General features: G+C 53.6%; 1 protein-coding gene and 1 long non-coding RNA gene across 2 annotated transcripts; one reads left to right on the top strand and one right to left on the bottom strand.

Annotated features, from left to right (window-relative positions):
- Positions 1-954: 954 nt before the first annotated feature.
- On the bottom strand, positions 955-15489 carry AK4 (adenylate kinase 4). The gene is made up of 5 exons (XM_013302488.3): positions 15025-15489; positions 7971-8090; positions 5406-5578; positions 4962-5080; positions 955-3715 (listed from the first exon to the last, which is right to left on the bottom strand). The coding sequence occupies exons 1-5, from the start codon at positions 15167-15169 to the stop codon at positions 3601-3603; spliced, it is 672 nt and encodes a 223-aa protein (XP_013157942.3). The 5' UTR covers positions 15170-15489; the 3' UTR covers positions 955-3600.
- Positions 15490-16152: 663 nt separating this feature from the next.
- On the top strand, positions 16153-19573 carry LOC114013306 (uncharacterized). The gene is made up of 2 exons (XR_008749002.1): positions 16153-16267; positions 16749-19573. It is a non-coding gene; the product is annotated as an uncharacterized LOC114013306 (long non-coding RNA).
- The last annotated feature ends 2838 nt before the right edge of the window (positions 19574-22411 follow it).

Below are 22411 nucleotides of genomic sequence, written 5' to 3'. Positions count from 1 at the left end.
GATCCCTCTGCTTTTTGACCTCCAAACGTTTTGTTTTCAGACTGCGTTCATTTTCTAGCTCATGTAGCAATTTTTCCTCCTTGTATTTATCTGCCCTTGCACCCTCCAATGGAGTTGCACTGAGGCAACACATCCCTTCTCTGCCTCCAGCTTGCCACAACCCTGAACTGCGGCATCACCCGCATCCCTCCAGCCAGGTTTGGCTCCTTCGCTTGTGGATGTCGAGCCCAACCCTTGGCATGCATCTGCTTTCTCAACTGCCGGGCAGTTGTTTTGCTGCGTAGCACCCTTTTTGAAATTTCTTCTAATCATTTCTGAGTCTGTGCTCTGCTCTTTCCAAACAGGAGACTGAAGGCCCTGAACTGCTATTTAGGAATTAAAAAAAGCGAAAAACAATTGGATCTGCAAGCCAGTAGCGATGGGCAGAGGCACTTGGGTTTACAGATTTTAATCCCTGCTACTGCAATGCATGCGATGGATTACACGGGGCACAGGCAACAGCCAGAGCCTTGCCCTGCCTAATGCTCTCCATTACTTTTATTGTGGGAAGTTGAACAGGAAAATAAACCCCACTTTACATGCAACAAATATGGGAGGGCAGGGGCAACTGGCTTCATCCACACTGTCAGACCTGGCTTTTTAATTGATCTTCTGGATTATGTTAAATAAAGGAGCTGGCTGTAAGACAGGACCCAAACAGCAGTATTGTGCCCAAGCCCAAAACCTGGGGACCCACTTTATTGAGGGATTTTTTCCTGTGTTCAAGTGGAGATGCTCTGACTCCTCTTCTCCTCCCTCTGCCCTGCCCCTTCCTCCTCCTCCTCGGCTCCTACAAAGAAACCCCGGGTCAGAAATGCCCTGGTACCTGCAGGCAGATCCTGCAGCCCTGGCACAGAGCCCAGCTTTCAGAGGAGATCGGGTATAACTCACACACCAACACCGCCAGCACAGGGATAAGCAGGAGAAAAAACTTTTATTTACATCTTTCAAACAGTAACACAGCTGCAGCAATTCACTGGGAAGAAACTCCAGGAAGAAAACTCATCTTGACATGCCAGCGGTGCCCGGCGCGCGGGGAGACCCTCTTCCCACCACACAGTATTTTGGGTCAGTACAAAATTGCTGTTGCTTTAGAAAAGGCAGGAAATTCACAGTAAAGTATCAAAGGGGAGCACGGCACAGAGGAATGGCAAGGGACACGTCGTTGCTCCGGGACCTCATCCCTGCCGGTATTTGGTCTGTGAAAATGCACGATACGACAACTCTCATAGAAAAATCTATCCCGAGGGCTCGATGCATGCAGAGTCACGGGATTTCTACATCCACTATAGGGCCTGAGCCTTTAAAAGAAGCGCTCGGGCGGCTCTCCTGGGACAAAGCCATCTGCCAGCCCCACCGCTGGGCTGCATGGGGCAAGCCCCTCCGCAGGTCTCAGTGGCAGGGAAGGACGAGACACAAGCTCGGCCAGGGAAAGCAGGGAGCAGCCCCCCTACCTGGCGTGCGGCCCCAGCGGAGCTGCCCGCCATGGCCAGGCTGCTTTTATAGCCTAAACCCACCCCCCATCATCTCCTCCCCTCCTGCCCAAAACTTCTAGAAAGAGAAAAGCACACACGTTTTGGCTATTTCTAGATGTGTTTAAAAATGGGCCAGACCTTCATCTGAGGGTCATGGGAAAATCTAAAATCTTTCTTAAAAAGGATTTCATCGCAGGGTGGAAGACTTGCGTCCTCCCAGCCCGGGAGCTCTTGGGGGGATGGAAGGGCCCCCAGGGACAGCAGCGAAACCCAACGGTCCCTCCGCTCCCATCTGGGCAATCCCCATCCAGAGCGGGATGCAGAGCCTCCCCTGCCGCCACCGCACCATCACTTTCGCCCAGGGGCAGGCAGCGAGCGGGCAGGGATCTCACTTGGCATACACCCCACGGCTTCAGGCGCCGGTATCAGGAGAGCACCAGGGTGAAGCTGCCTCTGACAGAGCGAGCAAACACAAGGGGCTCCTCTGACCGAGCAAGGATGCGGGTGGCTCAGCAGGGACAAAAGAGTCCCAGGGATGTGCTGAAGTTCTGCACACGGAGCCTGTGCATCCCTAAAAAAGCCAGCCAGCTCCCCACCCCCTGCTGCAGGGCCACTCTCCAAGCAAAAATAAAACCAGGGACATTTCAACAACAGAAACTTGCCCAGGCTGCTCTAATTAATCAAACGGGTATCAGGGGCTGACAGCTTTGCTGCCCTCCTGCTGAAGCACCCATGGCAGACCGCAGCATGCTCTGCAAACACAAGCAGCCTTGTGCAGGCTTCCCCAAAGCTGATGCTAAAATTTGGTGCTTTTTTTTTTTTTTCCCCAAACCTTTAAAAATACACATCTTGCTTTTTTCTTAAATATATAGTCTATAAAATAAGGCAACTCAAGGAGACAAAAAGAACATCCCCATTGCTTAGGTACTGCATCCTACCACCAAAATGGGTTACAGTACTTCCAGTTGAGAAAACCAACTCCAACTGGCCGCAAAGCTCCTGCGCACGGGAAGAGGAGCGACACACTCTAATGCTGCTGCAAATCACAGGGAACTACCTGGGCACAGCCCTTGGCAGTCCCTGCACAGGTCCCGGGGAAGGGAAGGCTCTCATCCCTCCAGGGATTCATGGGGAGGGAGCTGCTTCTGCCAGGGACGCTACGGCTGCAATGGGAACCACACAGGGAATATCCCATCTCCAGGGGACCTCAGGGATAAAGGCAGCAAAGAAATTGGAATGACTTGATTTCTCCGCAAAATTGAAGCACACATTAAAATATATCTTTGGGAGAAATTCTCATAACATGACTATCTTGTAGTATTAAAAGCTATAAACAAGGCAAGCACAAAGGAGGGGAACGTATCCCCTGCACAGACCCTGCTCGGTGTCACAGCATCTCCTGAAAACTAAAATGTACAGCAGCTTTTTATAACAGGGGTTTCATCTCTCTTTATGCAAGAAGCACATGTTTTACCTCCAATGTTTTCCCTCTTTTAAGCGTATTAATGCTGGAAATGTGATCTTCACATTTCTGGGCTTCGTAGCGTACCCATTTTCCATGTTGCTCACCGGTTCCCACTGGGCTAAGTCTTGCTTTTTAGACCTTTGTTTCTCTGAGATATTAATTTCATAGAAAATAATTTATAGGAAAAAAACCCCAACCAACCGAGAGAGCAATCTGCAGTAAACGGTACTGTGGAGCAACGGGATGGCATGCTGTAGGCTCAAATGGAGACTGGGCTTTGTGTATGGGGGTGGCAAGGACACCATGGCAAGCTGCATAAACCTGGTGTGATCATATCATATCGTATCATATCAAAACGAGGTTTGTATCACTGATCTGTGTGCAAACTTGACCATAGGCAGGAATACTTTACAGTCTGGAAAGAGAAAAAAAACCCCTTGCTGTAGCAGACCTGACCTTATAAGCAAAGATCTTTTTGCCTGATACTGGCTATAACCGTGTAGCCCCAGTACACCAGGGAAGGGACTTTAGGTACCACACGATCACCTAATCTGGCCCCAGCACCGCCCAGAGAAACCCAATCTGTGATGGCGTTAACTCTTGGTCCTTGGTACAAGCTGTTTAGTTCTCCTCGTCTGAGAGAAGGGGTGCGATCTTGTTGGAAAGCAGGGTGTACACATACGGCCAGATCTTGTTGGTCTCTGTCCCCGAGAAGGAGTGCAGGATGCCCCTGCTCCTGGAACAGAGATAGAAGATGTCAGCACCAGCCCTTGGTGAGTACCTGCAGTCAGGCTGGCCATCGGCAGGGGACAGCCAGGCGGGGTTGGAAGCTCACCGATGCCTTTTTGGGCCAGAGGGGGATACAGGGGATGGGCAGTGGCTGCTCCCATCCGCAGCATTTGCTGGAGGAGCCCAGCGACACCCGCACACAGATGAACCACACCCAGCCAACAGCAAATTACCACATTACCCAGGACGACAGCTCACCCTCGCCCCCCTAAAGACCACCCATTCTCTGAAGTGCTCTACAGATGTAAACAGCAGCATCTATTCATGTGCTTAAGCTGGTGGGAAATTCAGAGCCCCTGTTCTCCCCCTTCCCCTGCAAGGGTGCTTTTGACACGCCACGGACCAGTTCTGCTTTTAAAAACTGCCGGGTGCTCGCTCCCTCTCTGCGGTGGATTGCCACCCTACAGCAATCCATCTGTTCCCAACTCAGCCAGCAGAGAACGGCCCCAGACTCGGAAGGGACAAGCCCTGGGACGTATGGGTGCTCACAGCGGAGCCCTCCCAGCCAGCGCTGGGCTCTCACCCCTCTCCTTCCCTCTGGCCAGTTGCTAAATGCCTCGGGGCCCAGACTGATGTTTTGCAGACTGACTGGGCAGCACCCACCGCCCGGGATCTGCACCGCCCGGGGTGAACGGGTTGGTTTGAAGCAGGGTAACAAGCAGCTCACCGGTGCCTGCAGGAGGGGAGCTGCTCTCTGCAACGTCACCGTCCTCACCTGCCTGCAGAGCCTCGGCTCGCTCAGCGACAGCTTTGCGTGGGGACACTTGCCCAAAAAGAAGCTGAAAGTCTTAACTGGTTGGGTTTTGTAGCACTGATGGGCAGCACCTCTGCAAATAGGCTTCCCACCCTGCACAGCAGAGCTGGGGGGCAGAAGGGATTTGCAAGTGCCTTCTGCCACAGCCAAAAAATCCCTCCCACCACCAGCACCAGCAAAGCTCTTTATGGAGCCCAGCAAGACAAACAGGAGCTGTGAATTTCTTTGCATCAGCCTCCTCCCTCCAAGCAGGGCTTGGCTGCAGTGAAGGGCTGGGCTTTGTGCCACTGAGCGCAGTGATCTGTCCTCCAAAATCTGTCAGGGGCCACGCCGGGGCTCCTCGGGCTGTGGGGATAGGGTCATGGGACTGGCTGGTGGAAACAGCACTCGTGCCTGTTTTTATGGGCATGCCGTGACTTATTCACATGGTCCAACTCACTTGTACAACTCTATCACTGGCTTTGCGGCATCTTTGTATTTTCGGAGCCTGGCAGCCACGGCCTCGGGTTTGTCGTCCTCGCGCTGGACCAGCGGCTCGCCCGTCAGGTCATCGATGCCCTGCAGGAAGGCAAACACCATCAAGGGGATGCAGCCACCAGCCCCATTGCCCACGCTGCAGCTCCCCGCCACACAGCCTACTCTGCATCAATCCAGCATCCTCAGATGGCATTTAACATAAATCCCATTTTCCTAATTAACATTTAGCATGACTCCTTCAGGCTGGCTCCCAAGGGCAAAGTCCTCCAGTGCTCGGTGCTTACTACCTGGCATTTCTTCCCCAAGGCTGTTTTACGATCTCAGCTCACGCAGAGGAAGGCTTCTCTGACCTTTCCCTTCTGTGAACTGCTCCCAGCTGGCATCCCGCGATGCTACAGGCTCTTACCTGGACATGGGGGGGGTTGAAGTCCATGTTGTACACCCTCCCACTGCCCGGGTGGATCCAGCGGGCACTCAGGCGATCCTTCAGTGTCTCGAAGGGTATGTTCAAGCTGATCACCAGGTCCAGCTCACAGATCCCATCCAGCGCCTTGGCTTGCCCCAGCGTCCGAGGGAAACCTGCGCAGGCACCACAACAGAAAGGGGCTGTCAGGAGAGGCAGGAAAGCAGCAGGATGGAACCAAAACCACCCGCCCCGCAGCCCCGGAGCTGCAAAACCACCGCAGCTCCTCACTACAGCACAAGCAGTCCAACAGACAGGCATCCACCATATGGCTACAATAAAAAATAGCTCCTACAGCACTGGCTCCCGAAATACAGCACATGGGTCGCCGTGGGCTCGTCTTTTCCTGCAAAGTCATAGCTGGAGGCAAGCAAGAGGGCACAGGCAACAACAAAACAGGGAAAAATGCTGGAATTACAGAGAAACAATGGCAGGAAACAAAACGCTGTGCACAGACAAGTGACACACTGCTGGTTTACATGGAGGACATGGAGGACACCGCAATGGAATGGTTTGTACAGCCATCACCCAGCTCTCAGAAATCCCCGTCCTCCGAGGGTGCCCAGTGGTACCTTTTGTTGGAAAAAACAGTGAGCAGGTGGGAGCATCTGCTCCTGCTGCCAGATCGCAACCAGGGGTGACCTGTCCCCTCTCCAGTTTTCTCTGCTGATAACACACTTTGTTTTCATTTTTTTTAACCTTTTTTTACATCTGTAAACCCCTCTGAGACCTCCTAGGCTTTTCCCAAGGAGAGTATTATTAGCCAAGAGCTTGCCAGGACGCCAGCACAGGGAATGAATCAGCCATTATGAGAGAGAATGCATGTAGTCCGTCTTACCAAGTGAAGCCAGTCTGTTACTTCTGTTATCAGACCACTTGAAATAACTACGCTCCTTGTCACAGTTCTGCTGGAGTGGGGCTCTGACTGCACCCACCGCTTGTGCCCCCAGGCAGATGAATTCCCCCAAAGTTAACAGGAACGTGACAGCGCAGGGCTGCCGGCATTGCTACTGCCCGTGTTCAGATTTTAGCTTTGGGGGCAGCCCGTCCCTCAAACATCTTGGTATAGGCAGAGACCAACACACAAAGCAGGCGGCTCCTGAAATCCTCATTACCAGCCCACAGCCCGATTTGTTTCCCCCTTTCGGCAACCTTGGCGGGACCTCTGGATGCAAAGCTGTGATAAAACAGGAGCCGGTTCCTGGGCCAGGCTGCTGGGGGTCAGACCACGGTACATCAGCACCCTGAGCTGCAAGAACCCAGATCTGAGCATGTTGATGCGGCCCCCCAAGATTGTGTTGAAACACTGGAATTTTAATACAACAAAATATGTACTTGTTTATGCAGTGCTTGTTGCTGTAATATTTGTTAACCACCATGTTCCCTGACGAGTTGAGTGGCATTATTGCAAGAATAATAACATTTTAATAGTGAGGATTCACAGGCATCTTCAAGGCAGCCTGAACCTACAGTACTTGAGGTCTCTGGCGTCCACCCTGCGAGCCCAGTGGGGTGATGGTGCCAGACCTCCCAGTGCCAACACTGCTGCATCCCCAGTGCCCACTGCAGTGAGAAAAGCTCGGCCGGACTCCAAGCCCCAGCACAAGCCACCTCTCCTCTGGGGCTGTCCAGGGCTATGGGGAAGACACACAGCTCCACCAGCCCTCCAGTCCCTGGCACTATACCGTGGACTTGTTTTGGTTGTAGACTATTCTGTGTTTTCCCTGCCAGGAGCCTCAGAACTCTGCAAAAGCCTGAGTCTGTTATAAATCAGCTGGCTCAGTCTTATTTCTGTGATTCTTCAAAGCAGATGGGCAAGGGAGGGTTTCTCCCCCTACAGCAGCCACGGCCACTCATCCCCATACGTCACACTTGCCTGTGCCCAACACCGCAGGTCAGTGTGACCTGCTCAGCCCTGCCCCATCCCCTGCCCAAGCCCCAAAGCAATGCCTAGAGCTGCCATCGGCACTTGTCAGCTCCCCGGCTACCGGCAGCGATGCACCGCAGCTGCTGGCACACAGCTTCGCCGCTGAGGGCTGCAGGAGCTCCTGGCGAACCTTCTGCTGCTCCTCTCACCACTTGCCGTGCCGGTTTGCTCTTGGCATCTTCTCCACCCACATGTACCTCAGGTGGCTCTTGGGCTCGGGATGAGTAGCTCCTTTGCACAAATACGGAGGTGGTAAGAGATGTTTCTTGGCATGCCTCCAGCCCCACTCTGCTTGCTGGCTCGGCTTCATGAAACACCTATCTCCTTGCCTTGCCCTTCCCTGTCCCGGCTGTGCGCCAAGGGCTCAGCTGGACACACACGTGCTGCTGTGTAGGGCAGAGGAAGAAACACGCAGGCAGATGCCTCTGCCAGCAGGTCGGCTCCTGCCTCTCCTCCCACAACCAGCAAAGGCACCTTCTGGGTTTTCTCTCTCCTGGTGCTGCCAAACCATTAGCAGCAATACAATGTTTGAAAGGGGGCTGGGATTTTCCCACCCAGAGGGGATGCAGCAGCACACTCACCATCGAGCAGCCAGGGCTGCTCTTGCCGTTTCTCCAGCTCCGTCATCATCATGCGCGTGATGACATGGTCTGGCACCAGAAGGCCTCGCTCAAGGTACTGCTTTGCCAAGACGCCAACTTCTGTTCAAGAGAAGAAAAAAACGCAAGTCACAAAAAAGCAAAAAAAAAAAAGCATGATATTTCCACTTAAAAAATATTGCTCCCCCTCAAATTCTGCCTGTCTTCCTATATTGCTCATCCAGGAGCTTTTCAGCAGCGTCCCTCTGCCCTTAGCTGCTGCTCCCAACGGCCGAGCAACCACTGGGTCTTTTTGGTGCTGTAGAAATGGAAATGCCTGAAATACCTGAAGAACCCTGGCAGCCCACAGCAGCAAGGGGCACCCGCACCACCCCTGCCATGCCGGCCGCATGCACTGCGTGCCACACACAGGGCTCCTTCGGCTTTGGAGACAGCACCGGTGTGGGTACAGGTGGCACTGGCACCAATACTAAATGTCCTGAAGACACTGAACCAGCTGCAAGGGATGCTGCCAAGCTCCACACACGTCGGGTGGTGGGATGGGACCACAGACCTGGCCAGCTTCCTGCTGCCTGCTGCCTGGCTCAGGCTCGCTTTGAAGCAATGTCAATGACAAAGGCAGGGTGCTAATAATGCCTATTCTTTCAGGTGCCTCAGAGGTGGTTTCCAGTAAAGCCATGAGGACAAGCAACGCTTGCAGATCTGGCAGCATTTGGCTCAGAGGCATGAAGTTTCCACATACAACCATTGTCAGGAAAAGCTGGCATTGTCAGTTACAAAAGAGCTGAAAAGGTGCAAATTCACGATTTCACGTGCAAAACATGGCAGTAAACAGGCATTACCAGCAAGCTCATGCAAAGCCCAGATCTCAAAGTGTTTGTTAAATCACTCTGGAAAGCAGAAGATGGCTTCCTGTCCAAAGGGTTTTAAGATTTCAGAGCCTCAACTTAACATACGCTCAGATAAGAAAATTATTTCCAAGATCAAATCCTTGAGAACATAACTGTGGTGTAACTGCAAGGTAAATATGCCTTACCAAGCCCCTGCCCGGCTCTCCCCCGTGTCACTCAGCTGGAACCAACAGCGCTGGAGAAGCCAGCGGTGGCTTCTACATGGATAACGCCGTGTCTGGACCCACCCTTCTGGGCAGCCTGGCACCACGCGGGCAGCTGCTGCCAGCAGCCAACGTAATAGGGATTTATTTCCTTATATATTTCATTGCAGCTGGGTAAAGCAGATGCTACCTCGTGGAGAGATGCAATAAATTCAGTTGCTTCTTACATTATACAGTTTGCCTGCAATTTTCCTGTAGCTGCTCAGAGACACAAAGAAACTGGAAAATGCAAGTATTCTTTGCCACCACACGTGGCAACTCCTGATCCTGCCACCAGAAGAGGTCCAGCCTCTTCCCTCTTGGAACAGGACCCCACCAACTCTTTTGCTCTCTTCCCACAGCAGCTGAAATAGCATTTGTCACCAGAAACAAACAATATTGCCATCAATTTGTGCAAGATTTCTGGTGAGGACAGCACATTTTAGCCCTCCCAAAGTATGAGTCCTCTAAAAAAAAGCCACAGGGTCCTGCATTCCGAGGCAGGCTCTGGCTTCCCAGGCTGCAGCAAGATGTCAAAGCGGGCAGGCACGTGCACCTGAACTCCTGAGCTGCAGGAGGGTTTTTTTGCAAAATATACAGTTCCTGGAGAGAGTTCATCTGATCTAACAGGGGAACTGACGCAGCCTGCAGGGATCCCCCCGAAGGCGTGGGGCTGGGACGTGCACAGGAAACCTCGCAGGCTCACAGAAGGATCTGCAGAGGATGCCTGGCAGGAGCATGGGGCAGCTGGGGGCTGCCAGCCGAGCCACGCTCCCCCCTGGAGCCTGGCCTGCCTCGGACACGGACACGGAGCAGGCAGCAGGTGCTGGCTCACCGGCCCATGGGGCTGAGTCATGGCAGGGACCAGGACCACGTCCCCCTCTGTAACGGCATTTCAGCTCACCCTGCTGAGCAGCTCTTTGCTCGGAGCCACGGTGGCTGCCAGGCACCAAGAGCAGAAAATACCTTTTTTCACTAAGTTTTTTGTTGCTGCCCATACGTTGCCAGCGCTGCTGGCAGCTCTCCTGCGGAGGAAAGCAAAGGACACAGGGATGGAAAAAATACACGATGTCTTATGCAACCAGCACAGAGACCTGCTAAGGCGTAAATATTATCGCATCCACCTACATTTTTTAATATTTATTCATGTGGTCTGCACGTTGCCACAGGCTCACTGGGAACGTGCTTGCCGGCAGGACAGAGCTGCTGGCCACCAGCAGAGCAGCCTGGTGGCCCCGTGGGCTGCAGCTGCAGCTGCCCCAAGGAGGGGTGGCTGTCCAAGGGACCGGCTGCTGCTCAGCAGGGCTGCTGGAGCCAGGCCTGGTGCTGCAAACCAAAAATACGCCGGGCTGCTGTTGTGGAGCCTGGAAATACAGCGGAGGCCCACAGCTCTGCATCACGGAGGCTGCAGTTTTCCCACGCCCTCAATACGGGCAGATGGTTCTCCGCTGCTCCACGATGGACAACTCCTGCTGGCGGGGATGCTGCTCCTCTGTGCCCCCCGTGTGTGCTGGGGGGACATCACCAGCAAAGGGGGGATGCACCAGCATGGGAGTGCATGCATGGGCATGGAGTGCACATAGCAACACGGGGGGCAGGCACTGGCCCAGGGGTCATGCACCAGCACAAGGGGAATGCACTGCCATGGGGGCCCATGCACCAGCACCAGCACCATGCACCAGCACCAGCAGATGCTGACTGCTTCCAGACAGCTCCTGGAGCCCCTCCAGCCTCTCCCTTCTCCAAAACACTTGTGGCACCATCACCCACCCTCTCACCGAGGAGGAACAGGCATGTAGGAACAGGCACATATTTTGCATGATGGACCTGCAGAGCTGCCCAGTCCCTGGACCCCCCCCAATACCCAGGACACAGGAGCGCAGCATCCCCACAGCACAGCCCTGCTCCCATGGGGTTTCTTCAAGGCAGCTTTTATCTCCAGTTTTTACATTTGCTGTCCCCCTCCCAGCTGTCACCCCAGGGCCCAACCTGGTCCATCAATCCCCACCTGAGCAGCACTCCCCAGCCACAAACCAAAGAGGAGAAAGGTTTGGGCAGATCCTTTGGAAGATCCTGGCCCCCCTGCATGAGGAGCTGAGGCTCACCCCTATTGCACTGCACAGCACCCATGCAAGCACCAAAACCCCCACTGCTACAGCCACGGGCAGCAAGGGGTTGCATGCACTGCTCTGCAGTTACTCCAGGTAGCAAGGGGCTCCTTAGATGCTGCTCATGCTCCCTGAGCCAGGCTGGCGCCTGGCAGTGCTGAGCTCTGTGCAAAACAGCCTTTCGACTCATGGGCTTAATCTCATTAATCTAATGACCACGGGTTTAATCTGCCCTTTAACACATGGGACTTCAAGCTCTCTGTGGCTTCCCCCACAACCCTGATCTGCAGCCTCCTTATCAAAGCAACACCAAGTTACAGCCCTGAGGGATGCCTCCAGCCCCCAAGGCCACCAGCAACAAAACAGCCACCCGGGGCCAGGCAGGGCAGACTGGAGGAGAGGCTGTTCCCAAACACGGCTCTTGGCAGCCTCCAGACCCTGCATGATAACGCCGGACTTTCTGCCCTACACGCAACCTTTTACATGATTTTTTTTTTTTTTAATTTAGGCTACAGCAACACGATCTGGAGTTAATAGAGAGGAGAGGCCTTGGGTGGTTAATAGGGGACCGACCTGTGCACCAGTGCAGATAAGCTGCAACGACCCAGCTGGCCGGGGCCAGGTGTCACCCTGGGTTTGGGACCCTGGGAGCTCTTTCCTGACAGGGATGCTGCATCCAGGGCCCTCGCTCCCACCCTGTCCCCACCGGCAGGATGTCACTTTGGAAAACCAGAGGGCTGGCAGGTTGCATCTCCTGGGCTCAGCTCTGACAGGCAACGGGGCCAGTGTGTGGCTCTGCCAGCAGACCATCACCCATGGAAAAGGTGGGGAGAAGGACTGTGGGGCTCAGTCGTGCGCATCCCACATCCCCCTTGGGCTTTTTTGTGCTTACTTCGGTTGATGCTAAAGAAATCTGTCACAAGGAGGGGACTGGAGCTACTTCTGCCTCCAAGGAAGTACATTAAAGGGAGTGGTGGGACTGACACAAGACACACGTGTCTCTGGGGGGATGCAGACCCTCAGCCAAAGCCAAGCCATTAAGCTGTATTGCGAATTAACCGCTGAGTCCCACTAAGACTCCGGGATGCTGCCAACACCAGAGACGACCAGCTGGGTACTGGGGCCAAGGTACTGGCCAAGGAAATTGCTCACCACCCTCCAGCACCCCTGCCTAGCACCAAAACCACAGCTTCTAAGTCTTCCAAGAACTTTAAAAGACCTTTCCTACAGCAGAGCAGCCACTCACTAAGAGAAGACACTAATTAACACACGAATGTGTGGTGGCAAAGGTACTTGTAGGGTCACTGTAGCAAAACTTCAACACTTCAGCAGCAACCGTGTGTTCAGCCACTTCAGACGGCTGCAAAGTGAAGTCCTTGTTCCCCGAGGCTGGCGACACAGACACTGGCACAGGCAGCGAGCCAGGCGCCCTCCCCAGGCTGGGTGGATGGGGCTTCCTCCAGCAGCTGGAGTCCTCTGTGCCACCCAAGCCTGAACCCCGCAGCCACGGCTATTTTATGTCTCGCAATGGCAAGCAGGAAAATCCCCAGTGCATCGACGCCTCCCTGCCATCCTTGGACCGAGATGACTCTAAAAACATCAGACTGACGGGTCCCTTTGGGATAATGATTCTGTAATGATTCTATTCGTACTGAAGAGCCCCAGCCCTCCTAAAATACAAAACCAGTGGCGCAGATGATAAACTCGAGAGGAGAGTCATATTTCCACGTCGTTTCCCCCGGAGCTCACACACTGCAGCACAGTCATGTAACAGCTTGTCCAAAGCAAACAGCAAAAAAAAATAACCACCCCAGCACATAGCTGCAGCTTACTGAGAGCTGTAACCAGAGGCTGTCAAAGGTGGGACCCGAACGTCATGCCAGCTGTACCAAACTAGGCTGATTTTCTTCTGAGTAATTTTACCTGCATTTCTCAGTGTTGTTTGCTTTGGGAAACTGAATTTACCGGAATCGCACTGTGGGAAACACCTTCAGCTAACTCCACTCACAGTCCCTTCTCCAGGGTCCCCAGAGAAGCTCTACAGCAAGAACATGAACTGAAACATAAAATTCAAGAGACACATTTAAAGCTTGATCCTACAAGTTCCCGGGTGGGCAGTCTCACTGCACTGCCCTGCTCCCGCACACTGCACCTCTGCTTGCTTTTCACCCAAGCCTTTTGTCCTGCAGCCAAAGCCGTCATGGGGGTTTTCCTAATTTTGAGCCTCCCTCCAAAGGAAATATTATTGTATTTTTTTCATTATAAAAGGAAATATTATTGTACTTTTTAATTATGAAAGGAAACCTGGGTATTTTTAAATGAGTGACCCGTGCGTGCAGGGCTGTGTGCAACGCCCTTGCTGGAGCATGTGGCTCTCCAAAACTTTTTTTTCTCCCCCACTTTGTTACCCTTCTAAAAAGGGAAATCACTTCTAGGTTCTCTCCGTTTGTTTTGTATCAATGCCGTTTTACCACTCCTTTGCCTGGTGAGTCAGCTTCCCCTCTGGGCTGGTATTTCACACATCACCAGAGGAAAGAAGGAACTGCTGGAAAAAAAAATACGCTGGGATTGCCTAATGGCATCTGCAGAGGAACCTGAGGGCAAGCTGGGGTGCAGCACACCTGCTCCGGAGCCTCGCCAGGGCCGAGGAGCATCTCACCAGCTGACAGCACTGCCTGCGGCGCAAACACAGCAAAGACCATCCGCTCCCCCGCGGGTTTGGGACCCGGGTGTCACCCATGGGACGGGCAGGAGCAGAGAGCTGCTGCGGGGAGCCCGAGCTCCTGCCAAGCAGCATTGCCCTGCCGGGGGCTGCCCACTGCGCTCTCTGAGCTCTCAAGCCCTAATAAGCTGGGTCTTGCCAGGGGTGACCTGTGCAGGGCAGGTGCTGCCACCCACCTCCTCCTTCTCCCCGGCTTCTAGAAGGGAGTTCCATAAGGAGTCGGGGACATGCACTTGCACCCCGTAACACCCCACCAGCCTTGCCGCAGGGGATGGCATGGCACAGCACATCCCAACACCCGGCCACAGCACCCCATGACCCGCAGCAATTTTCCCAGCGGGGTTTCCCCTGGGCACAAATGCACGTTCGCAATCCACCCCTCCTGCTGTGGGTGTTGCACAGGCACTGCCTGCACCAGCATTTCAGCCATCTGCCATCCACCGCTTTGCAGTTTTTACCCCATTCCTGTACCTGAGGCAGGATGAAATTATTAACAACAGGCAACCTGTTTGCCTGGATGCCACCATTAACCATCGGTGGCTGGTTATTTGTACTGGCTTCTCCAGAGCTATACCCACCGGGCACAGGGATGAAACCATTACACACCCAAGGCTCCCCGCAGCATCAGACCCACTTTTACTGGGCAGCTCCGCCAGCTCAGGCTGGGGGGATAAGGATGAATGAGCTGTGCCAACCCCACAGAAAGAAAACAACCTGTGGTGTATCTGCGTGTGTGTGTGTACATGAGTGTGCTCCCCATCCCATCTCCATCCCATCCTTGTCTACATTCCATCCCCGTCTCATCCCCATCCTACCCCTATCTACATCCCATCCCCATCTCCATCCTATCACCACCTTATCCTCATCCCTGTCTACATCCCATCCCTATCTACATTCTACCCCCATCCCATCCACATCTCATCCCCATCCCTGTGGACATCCCATTCCCATCCGTGTCTACATCCAATCCCCATCCCATCCCCATCCCCAATCCCTGTCTACATCCCATGCCCGTCTCATCCCCATCCCCGCCTCCCGCCACTCCGTCCCGTCCCGGGGCAGGCGCGGGGCCGTGCCCCCGGTGCCGGTGCCCGCGGGCTCTCGCTCACTCACCGCCACCGGCGCGCAGGCTCTCCCGCAGGAACTGCCCGCTGGAGAGGTGCTGCAGCCCGAAGCTGCGGGCGATCCGCTCGCACACCGTGCCCTTCCCCGACCCGGGGGGGCCCAGCACCACCGCCCGCACCAGCCTGGAGGCCATGGCGGCCACCGGAGCCCGGCCCGGCTCCCTGCGGGGCAACGCGGCTCGTCAGGCGGCCCCGGCCCGGCCCCCCCCGCGCCGCCGCCAGCCGCCGCCGCGGCCCGTACACATCAGCGGGGCGGGGGGCCCGGCCGCCCGCCCCCTCGGGCCGCGGCACCCTGGGACTTGTAGTCCCGCCGCCCGACGGGGCCCCCGAGCCAGGGGCGGCTGCGGGGCCGGCGGGGAGCCCGTGGCTGTGCCCGCAGCCAGCCGGGAGGCCGTGCGGGGCCGCGGCTGCGGGGACACGGGCAGCCAGCGGGTGGGCTGCCGGGGCGGGCTGCGAGTGCGCAGCCTGCGAACCAGCCTGCAAACAGACAGCCTGCAAAATATAGTCTGAAAAATGTACAGCCTGCAAACGCACAGCCTGCAAATAGACAGCCTGCAAAATATAGTCTGAAAAATGTACAGCCTGCAAACGCACAGGCTGCAAATAGACAGCCTGCAAAATATAGTCTGAAAAGTGTACAGCCTGCAAACGCACAGCCTGCAAAATATTCAGTCTGCAAAACATAGTCTGTAAACGCACAGCCTGCAAACGCGCAGGCTGCAGCCCTACAGCCCGCGGTCGGTCTGGAACCCGCGCTGCCTCCACGTACACGGCCCGCACGCGCGCGGCCGCCGGGCTGCCCAAGGCTGGTACCGGGGGGGGGGTGGGGGTGGGGGGGCACCCCTTGCATGGGCCCGGCGGGCGCTGCCGCGGGTGCGGGTGTTGCAGGCGCGGCCCCGCGGCGGGGGCAGCTCTCCGGCCCCCCCGCCCGCACCCGGCGGGGCTCCATCCCCACAGCGAGACGCGACGGGGCTCGCGCCCGCCCGCGAGCACCCGCCGGTGTTGCAAAGAGCGCGCGCCCCGCTGCGCGCACACGCACGCCCCCCGCCGCTGGCCCCGCCCCCACCCCCACAGCGCGTGTTCGCGGCCGTGACCGTGGGTGCGCGTGCCCCCGCCCCCGGAAGAGCCCGTCACATGGCCGCGCGGCGCTGCCATAAACACACCAAGATGGCGGCCCTCACGCCGCCAGCCCGTGCTGCGTCATGTCGCCGCCGGCCCCGCCGAGCCCGCAGGTGGGTCCGGTCCGGCCCGGCCCCGGGGCGGCGGGGGGCGGCGGGGGGCCGGGGCGGCGAAGCCGGCGGGGCTGGGGCGCGGCGCTTCCTCCCGGCTCTGCGCGCTGTTATTTTCCGGGCGGCGGCGCTTACGCGGGCGGGGCCTGCGGCTGAGGCGCGGGAGGAGCGGGGCGGCCGCCGCCGCGCTTCCCTCTCCGCGGGGGGCCCTGGGGGGCCGGGGGAGGGCGAGTGAGGCGAGGGGAGCGGGGTGGGCGAGGCGGGGGCTGTGGGGGCCGTGTGAGAGCGGGGGGCGCGCTGCTCAGGCCTCCGGCCCCTCAGCGCCGCGCCGTCGAGGGGAAGTTGTGAGGGAGCGGCTGAGGCGGCCGGGGGCCGCCGCCTTCCCCCTCCGCACACACGGCCTGCCTTCCCCCGGGCCGCCGGGCAGTCGCTCGTCAGGCCGTGGTGTCCTCGTAACTTGCTGTTTGTTTTCTCTTCTTTTCAGGCTTCTACAGTGGTTTGTTAAAATCGCGCTAATCCAGATGGGCAGGGGGCCTGCTGCTAGCGCGCCTCGCAAGCTGCCGCAGGAGCGGGGTCGAGAGCTGCTTGTAGTACTCGAAGATACTTGACCTGTGCGTAGGGGTGGGGAGTCGCAAGCCTTGTGGGTTGTGGTCAGGGCACAGCAGTAATTCCATCAGTGTGATGCTAAAGAAATTTTGGTTCATGCAAAACGAGTGGAAAAAAAAAAAATCCATAGAAGCACCAGCTCCAAAGGGACAGGAGGTGGGACTGGAGTTTAAAGACCAGCCAGAGAAACTTAAAAGGCTGTGACAAGTGAGAACTGGCAGCAAACACTGGAAACAGTAGAGTTTTTTTATAAAAGCATATGGAAATATGCAATGTCTTTAGCAATAACAAGAACAAAAATGTTTGCTAGACTCCAAAACTAATGTGGGTTTTCCTCAAAAAGGGGGATTCTTCTGATGCTAACAGGGAACCTACTTAGGCTTTTTGTATCAGGTCTGTGTGTCTTAAGGAACAAAGCAGAAATCGGGGGGGTGGGGGTGTCGGTGTTAGGTGCAAGGGAGCAAACTATTTGTATTGGAGTAAGAGCTACATCCTTTCTGGAGAAAATGGCATCAACCCTTACAACATATATGTGTGCAACTCAAACAGCCCTTGTTCCAGAGGGTGCTGGGGAGATAGTGTTCACCCTGGCAGTCACATATACTCTCCCTTTAAAGAGCGTAACAGTAACTGCTGGAGCACAGAGTAAAACCTAGAAACAGTGGTCAAGGCATACTTGAGCTATAAAATCACAATTCTTCTCTTGTCTCTTCAGCCTGTGAAATGTAGGATTCCCAATCCTATGTTTATGCCATTCTACTGAAATGGGTAGAATTTTTCTGCTGGAATAGTAATAGTGTTGTAAAAACACCTCAGAGTGAGAGCAAATGGTTCATTAGTTACGCAGCTTCCTTCCTTTTCAAAAGTCACCGTTGTATATTCAGAATATGTCAGTATTTTTTACCGAGTTTTTTTGTTGTTTTTTTTTCCTAGCAGCAGCGGATTCTTTAATGATTAATCTGCAAATGGTGGTAAATCTGTGAGTTTTGGAATATATGCTTAAGTCATCTGTGTCGTCTTACGTCAGTATTGCATAATCTGTTGGCTGTCCCCTTTTTATGTAATGTATGTTTGTAGTTTGTTTTAAAATGTACAAATATTTTTTTCCACTGCGTGCTTCTACTCAGATATTTCCATATTTGTCTCTCCGTTGCCCTCTTGAGTTAAAAACTTGTAAGACACCATTTTGATAGCTGGATCCAGCTGAGTGTTACGTATTTCTCTTTTAAAAACAGTCTCCATAACATCTTGAGACATGCTTTTTTCCAGGTAATTTAATCAGAGTGTTACACCATTTTTGGAGTTTCTGCTTCCTCCTGGTAGAAATATGAGAGCAACTTGTTCTGGTGAAGTCCATCAACATCATAAACTTTATAGAAAATTTAGTAACACATTAACTTTTACTATGCAAAACAGTTGCGGTTTTTAAACCTGTTTCAGAACTCGGTTGTATTTGATTCCCTTAACCAAAGGTTGGGTGTTTGTGTAGGAGTAGTCGTTTTCAGCAATGCCTGGTTTTAGGGAAGAAAAAAAAAAGTGTGTGTGTGTAAAGTATAGGTTGATGTAAGTTAATAATTTAACTAGTTTGCAGTGAAAATGTTTATTGTGCAATTTTGTATTTGGATCCTATGATGTAAAAGTGCCAGCTGCATACTTGGAGCACCTCAACCCTTTAAGTCCCTCTTCTGCTTACTCCAGCTGCAGTCCCTTAGGAACGCAGCTGGCTGCCTGGCATTGGGTGCTGCTCCCGTCGAAGCCATCAGTAGGCATAGGAACGGGCATCTGTGATGCTGGCTCCAGAAGCACATGTGACAAACTCCGATTAAGCCCAGCCGAATGTGTTCACAGTGCTGTAAAATTCCACCACCTGCCAGCCCGCTCTGCTGGCGAAAGGCTGGCAGGCTTGGTGCAGTATGCCGCGTGGTCAGGGCATGGTGCTACCCTTGTACTCGTGCTGTTTGTGATCCCGCTTCTCAGCTGTCACTAGTGGTGTAGTTCCATTAACTTACCTGGCTGTCTGCCATTATACCCATTGACTGACTGGTTCATGACATTCAGTACTTAAGAAGCATGGACCAAACGCTAGGTTCTAGCTCTAGAATTTAAGGGGGACAGAGGAGTGCCCCCATTCACTGTAGTGATAGTTGTAGAGTGGTTAGTTACCCTTTCTCCAACACAGCACTGGTGGATTTGGTCAGAAGAAGCTGCTACTTAAAAAACACTTTGAGCTGCATTGTAAAAGCTGCAGTGGTCATTAAGATAGCATTAATTATCTGGATAATTTTCTGGACTGAAACCTCAGATGTGAAGGCAACGCTCCAGAGCCTTTCACCTAGCAGCTTGGTGTCTCTTGGGGGTGATGTGGGATTTTTGAGACATGTGAGGGCCGAGGAGACAGAGGACGTGCCTCCTGGGCTCGGCAGTGTTGCGGGGGGGCTGCAATGACTGACAGGCTGCCCTGGCTCAGTTATCACAGTGCTGATGCTGTCTCTTGTAAAGGTACAGTACTGTGATAACTGAAGGATGGCAGCCATCTGAGCTTCACGGGGCCCCACGCCGCTGGTTCTCTGTGCCCTGGGGACTGACGGACTGACAGAGAGAGCACAGCATCCTGACCTGGAGTGAACTTGTTTTAAATGAACCTCTTTGCATAAAAGTCAAAGGTTACTGTTTTGTTTGAATAAAATATTACACTTTATTGTAGAGTTTGCTTGTTAATTGACTGTTATGCTTTGAAAGGTTTTCCAGAAATGCTGCACTTTGGCAATCTTCAAAATGGTTCAGAAAGCAGGATCCTGTGTGGCATGGTGAAGTGTTACAAGAGCAGAGGGGTGTGTCTATGGGTAATACTGGTAACAGAAATTACTGTAGCAATACAGAAAATAAACGCCTTTTGAGGTATGTTTTAATACTTCTTGTTAAAGATACCACAGTCTTGGTTAACTAGTCTCTTAACTCATTTTCTGCATGTCTCAGTACATGAAAATAGGTGGTGGGACACAGGGTATTTCACAGGCTGGCCAGCACGCTAGGGCAGTGCAGCGGGATGGTGGTGGTGCAGCAGGAGTGGTCCCTTGCAGAGTTTGCTTGGGGCTTTTCTACCCCGGTGAGAGGGAGGCTGCAAATTCCCCGGGTAATTTCTATAGCAATGTCATCAAAACGCCTAGAAAGGACGAGGTTTTTGGGGAACCCACTTCGACCAAAGTGGCTGGCGGACATTTTTTGTGCCATGTGAATGGCACTGTGCTGGGAGGCTGAGAGTTGAGCTGTCCCTGCCTCGGTGGCTCGGGGGCGGGGTGGGGGTGGGGGGTGGGTGCTCAGTGTGCGATGCTGGCGTGCAGGGCTGGGCTGCAGTGCTGCGATGTGACAGCAGAGGGGCCCCGTGGACCAGGTTGTGTTGAGGAAGAAGAAGTCCGGAGATTTTTGCATAAAACAAGCAGAGGTCTGCAGACATGTTGCAGTGGTGCCTGTTCCCCTACACGCACACGCGCACACCACCCCCGCCTCCAAGGAAGTGTATGACCCTAAGGCTAGCACAGCAATTTCCAGAGGTTGCAATTTATTCTTGATACCGACATTAAGTGTGGTCATTAACCCAGCAGTGTTTAGAAAACTCTTCCTTCTGGACTGGATGATTCATGTGTGTCCAGGGCCTTGCCCTGTGCAGCCCCAGCTGCTGCTCGCTGCTCCAGGGAGAGGATGAGGATTAGCTCAACCAGCGGTCTGCTCCAAGATAGCAGTTAGGTGGTTTATGTTATTTTTCTGATTCTTTCGTACTGGAAGGCGTTTCTGCCAGACTGCTGCTGGCTGTGTCTGTGGGCTCAGACAGGGTCAGTGCTATATAGCCATGATGGAACATTTTGCCAGCGTGCGTCATTTAAATGGAGGAAATTATTACTGGTGTTTTGATAGTGCCTCGAGTCTGTTTCTGGAGGAGGGCTTTTATTGTACTAGAGACTGCAAATGATAAAAAAGACATCCTGCTACCAAGAGTTTAAGTTCTAGATAGGTTACAATCTGAGCAGACTCAATGCTTGGCTTCCTCTCTGTCTCTTCCCAAAGCCTGCAGGGACCCCTCAACCTGGGCAGGAATACCCTCATCCCAAAAAGGAGAGCTGGTCGTCTCCTGTGGCTGCAGCTGTCCCTAGCTGTATGACAGCAATACGCCTGCGCTTCTTCACGAGCCATGGCACGCTTCTGTTTTGGTTGCAGGATGAACGGGAGAGAAGAGGAACTGTGCGAGTGGAAGCATTTGTAAGCTTGCAGGCTGGCCAGGGCTGGGGTTCATCTCTTTTTGCCTATTTCTGCTGTTGTTTTAGCATCCATCAGGTGCTCGGGCAATGTACATCCACTTTCCTGGGAGAAAGGTAGGTGGCAGTGAGGTTTGGAGCTGGAAGTAGCATGGTATTCATCCAGGTCCTTGTGGTGCTGCCCCAGGGATGGCTCTGGGTGTTCACTCATGAATACAGTAGAGATGCTGGCTCGTACTAGAAACCAAAAAGTTCTTGTCCTTCCCCTGCTAAGACACACATACCAGGTGTGTTATGGACCAGGTCCAAGGAATGAGGTTCCTCACCTACTGAGCCCTGCGTCAGATTTGAGGGTTAATGACCAACCCAGCTCATTTGGTGGGATGTGCAGCAAAGCTGCTCGCTGTGTACTGCTGCACATATCAAGTACTGGTGAAAGAGAACAAAGAGCCTGTATGAGTGACATGTGCCTCTGGCTTCAGATTGTGATTCTTGTTTCCTGTTACAACAAGTACGGCTTCGAGGTCTGACAGGAACTGAAATGCTGTCTGTGCCTGAAAACAACACCTCTCTGATTAGATTTACTGGGAGCCTTTATCTCCTTCTAGCTCAGCAGACATAGAGTCAATCTCTTTTTTCCTTTAGCTTCCGACTGATATCATAATGGGACAGACTCATAAATACTGGTGGGTTTGTTATGTCTAAATATTGCTACACATGAACAATGCAACTATCAAGTCTTTTTTTGGCAGTGGAGCACTTCCTCCCACAAACCGTGTTAAAGCAAGATGTAAACAGCATGCATACAGTGATATGTGGCATCACTTTCTGCTCAAAAGTAAGGTCTCTGAGGACCATCCGTTTTCTGATAAAACTTTGTTATTTATGGGTTTGGTTCCCAAGGCGAGGCAATTTTCTTGTGACACGTCTCAGCTGTCATTCCAGATGAATTTGTTCTAACCCAGTGGTTCTCAGGCTTTTTCATCAGGAAAGTCCCTTTTCCCATCTGGAGGCCATCGCCTTCCCACCCACGTTTTGCATGAGAAGAACAGCAGTTCTGCTCCTGTGACATCTCCTTGGGACTGCAAGGCTGCAGACAAGAACGGCTGTTCTGTTCCTGGCTCTCGTCCACAAATCATCCTTTTAAGGGTTGAAGTTTCTGCTCTGAGCAAGCTGGCCAGCAGCTATCAGCTTCTGACAACAGCAGGATAAAAGAGTTCCATTGTCTCTTAGCTCTCAGCCTTGAAACCAGGTGAAGATGTTGCTTTTCCCCAAAATACTTTTTTTAAAA

The sequence above is a fragment of the Falco peregrinus genome, chromosome 10 (genome assembly GCF_023634155.1).
Source record: "Falco peregrinus isolate bFalPer1 chromosome 10, bFalPer1.pri, whole genome shotgun sequence".
NCBI classification, from domain to species: Eukaryota; Metazoa; Chordata; class Aves; order Falconiformes; family Falconidae; genus Falco; species Falco peregrinus.
This window is presented reverse-complemented; position numbering and strand designations above follow the sequence as displayed.